The sequence below is a fragment of the Anneissia japonica genome, unplaced genomic scaffold, assembly GCF_011630105.1.
Source record: "Anneissia japonica isolate Jap-2015-1 unplaced genomic scaffold, ASM1163010v1 scaffold1356_len1145284_cov175, whole genome shotgun sequence".
Taxonomy (NCBI): Eukaryota; Metazoa; Echinodermata; class Crinoidea; order Comatulida; family Comatulidae; genus Anneissia; species Anneissia japonica.
This window is the reverse complement of record NW_022706987.1, coordinates 815,937-818,753: the sequence shown is the minus strand read 5'-3', so window position 1 is coordinate 818,753 and position 2,817 is coordinate 815,937. Positions and strand designations below refer to the sequence as shown.

Below are 2,817 nucleotides of genomic sequence, written 5' to 3'. Positions count from 1 at the left end.
GTATTTTATTTAAAAGCTGGTATACTTATATCATATTGAAATATTCCACTAAAACCGGAGAACTTTCGTCCAAATTGCTACACATTGTCACTTTCCTCGTGACATTGTTTACATTAGTTACCGAGTTTACAAGAACGTTTGTGATTGGCTAATAGCGTCTCATCAATGCTTAACAGGTACGGTAACTGTGCTGCGATTGGGTACTGCTTTCGTGAGCGACATTATTTTTTCAAAGATAAATTCTCATTTTTGGTTACAGTTTCCCCAAATTTACGATTGCTGACAATTATATTATGTTTCAATAAAATAGTATTGACATTTTTGTGCGAATGCCAAGTAGCGCGGATCGGTGGGTCACAGAATTCGTAAACTAAGCTGATTTACCCACGGTCTATAAGAACACCGAGCCTGGGCAAAATTTTACTGGTTTTTATAAAAAAAAAAAAGTGTACCCAAAATTAATAAAATAGTAACTTACACCATAAAACGTATGGCACGCATAAACTAATAATTGACGGCTGTACTCGCAACTAGTATCGGATTGTTGATGCCACAGTAAAGATCAAAGGACTGTACGCACACACTATGTTCGATAGCGGAGATGTGCGTCCTTCTGTTGAATTGCCTTGTTTCTATCAGGTGTCAGTCTCATCAACCGCTTGTTCGATAACTACGATATCATCGGTGTGACTTACACCGTCGGAAGAAGGTTACAATTATGGGTCTGACACATGGAATACTAACACTGACAGATAAAATGAGATCTGGCTAAAAAAAACATTTAAGAATGTAGGATATATTTTCAATCTTTACTGTGGAAATAACAAATTTTATATTTAGTTTTTTTTTTTCTTTTCTTTGGGAGGTACAAATTTAATCAAAATTGCCAAAAAATACGAATTCCATCTACAAAAACAATGTTCATATCACACTCTGATGCTATTGTCCAAGATACACATATTGCATACTACATGCTTGGCGCTCCTTATAAATTACTGTTTTATCGACTCGCGGCCGCTTTGGCCCATAACCGGCCTATATCGCCTAGGTCGGCCTAGGTTGACATAACAAACAACCGTAACACATCCTCCGTGCCGTGGCCTGGCTTTTAAAACCGAAACCGGTTGATTGGATGACAGAAGAGGAGGCCTAGCCTAGGCCTACCTAGTATTACGATTCAAGATAAGACTTACCAATAAACAGTATAAGCACCATTCTTCCAGTGAATACATCAGACAAAGCGGAACCTTTATTAGTGGTTCCATTCAATTTGCTGAATTTAGGTTTCGCTTTTGAGCTTTTACCTGCAACATTATTTACATGTTGGGCTCGCGAATGGTCCTTCGAGAATCTCTGCTTGAGTGCCATGTTTTGCATTACGCGCTGAGGCTCCCTCTGTGATGACAATGTGACTCCGTCTCAGGGGAGCCGCGGAGTGGATTCAGAAAGCGATCAAAATTAATTATTTGGATTTACTTATTATTAATTAGGGGTATGTATTGGAAGTAAATGGTATGTTCTAATAACTAATTTAGCCGATTCCGTAGCTGTTGCTCCAATATACTTCATATTGAAGACATCTGAAGGAACTTCATATAATATGCTTAAAATAAAAACGGACAATAGCTTGTTCATACTTTGCAATTTTACAATTCACATCTGCAAATTATAGTGGGAGAGTCCAATACGCTTGGAAACACACGGATTTCAACTTTTATCACCGGACAAGTTAGTTTAGTTCGGTGCAATCAGAAACCGTATAACTACGATTTGTACAACTGCCATCTGACTTTCAATACGCAATGCTTATCCAGCAACTTAAGTAAAGGGAAAAGACATACATCTTATTAATAGGTCCATGATTACAGTTACAGTAACAACACTTTCAACAGAAGCGGATGTAGAGGGGGAGATATCACCCAAAAAAATTGTTTATTAACCACGTACAGTGGCGGATTTTGGGAGTGGCGTATGTTCCCCCTATTTTGCGCAAAAAAAAAAACAAAAAAAAAACAAAAACAAAAAAAAAACTTCTATTTCTACAAAAGGGTCACAAAATGCAAAGCACAGAGACTGCATTTTTACTGTCAAATTCAGCCATGGTGATAGACATCACACTTTTTTTTTTATAAGAACCAGTAAAATTTTGCCCAGGCTCAGTGTTCTTATTTTTTGGCCAATTTCAGGCTCAAAATGTTCTTATTTTGTTCTTATGTTACACACTTTTCAAACATTATTATTGTCCCAGTATACACTGTACTGGAATGTAGGTAAAAGTGCCCCAGGAAAAACTGGCCCCGAGAAAAAAGGCCACTAAAAAAACGTCCCCAGAAAAAAGGCCCCGGTGAAAATGGTTCCAAATGACAAGTAGGTATACACCTCCTGTACTGTATTATAGAGGGTATCACATAGTCACACCTGTTGCACATAAGGTACAGATATATTTTTGGGTTTTTCTAGTTTTTTTAAATAAAAATTTCTCATTTTTTGACTCAGCTTTGGATGTATTCACACCGTGCTGTAACAGTAATCCAGTTTTTTTCTGGGTGGGTCGTGATCATAATTTTTGGGAACTTTTCAGTGGGAGACAGGAAAATCGATTACAGCGCCACCAGTTTGAAGCGGATGGCAGCCTGCTCAGTTTCAGAATTGCTGGAATCGAGATAGATTACGTCACGCAATTGGCAATTGGTCTTTGGACTCACTGCTGGTACCTCATCAATGTCTTTTTATTTATGTCATCTGTAAAAAGGCCCTAGAAAATACGTCTTTGGGAAAAATGTTGACCTTTGAATTTTGAATTTTTTTTGGGGGGGG

General features: G+C 37.8%; 1 protein-coding gene across 1 annotated transcript in view; it reads right to left on the bottom strand.

Annotated features, from left to right (window-relative positions):
• Nucleotides 1-1,424, bottom strand: part of LOC117106260 (probable C-mannosyltransferase DPY19L1) — a 28,062-nt gene extending 26,638 nt beyond the window's left edge. The window contains exon 1 of the mRNA XM_033247617.1: nt 1,194-1,424. Coding sequence (XP_033103508.1) covers nt 1,194-1,377 — 184 coding nt within the window. The 5' untranslated portion in view covers nt 1,378-1,424. The remainder of the gene's footprint in view (nt 1-1,193) is intronic.
• Between the last annotated feature and the right edge of the window lie 1,393 nt (nt 1,425-2,817).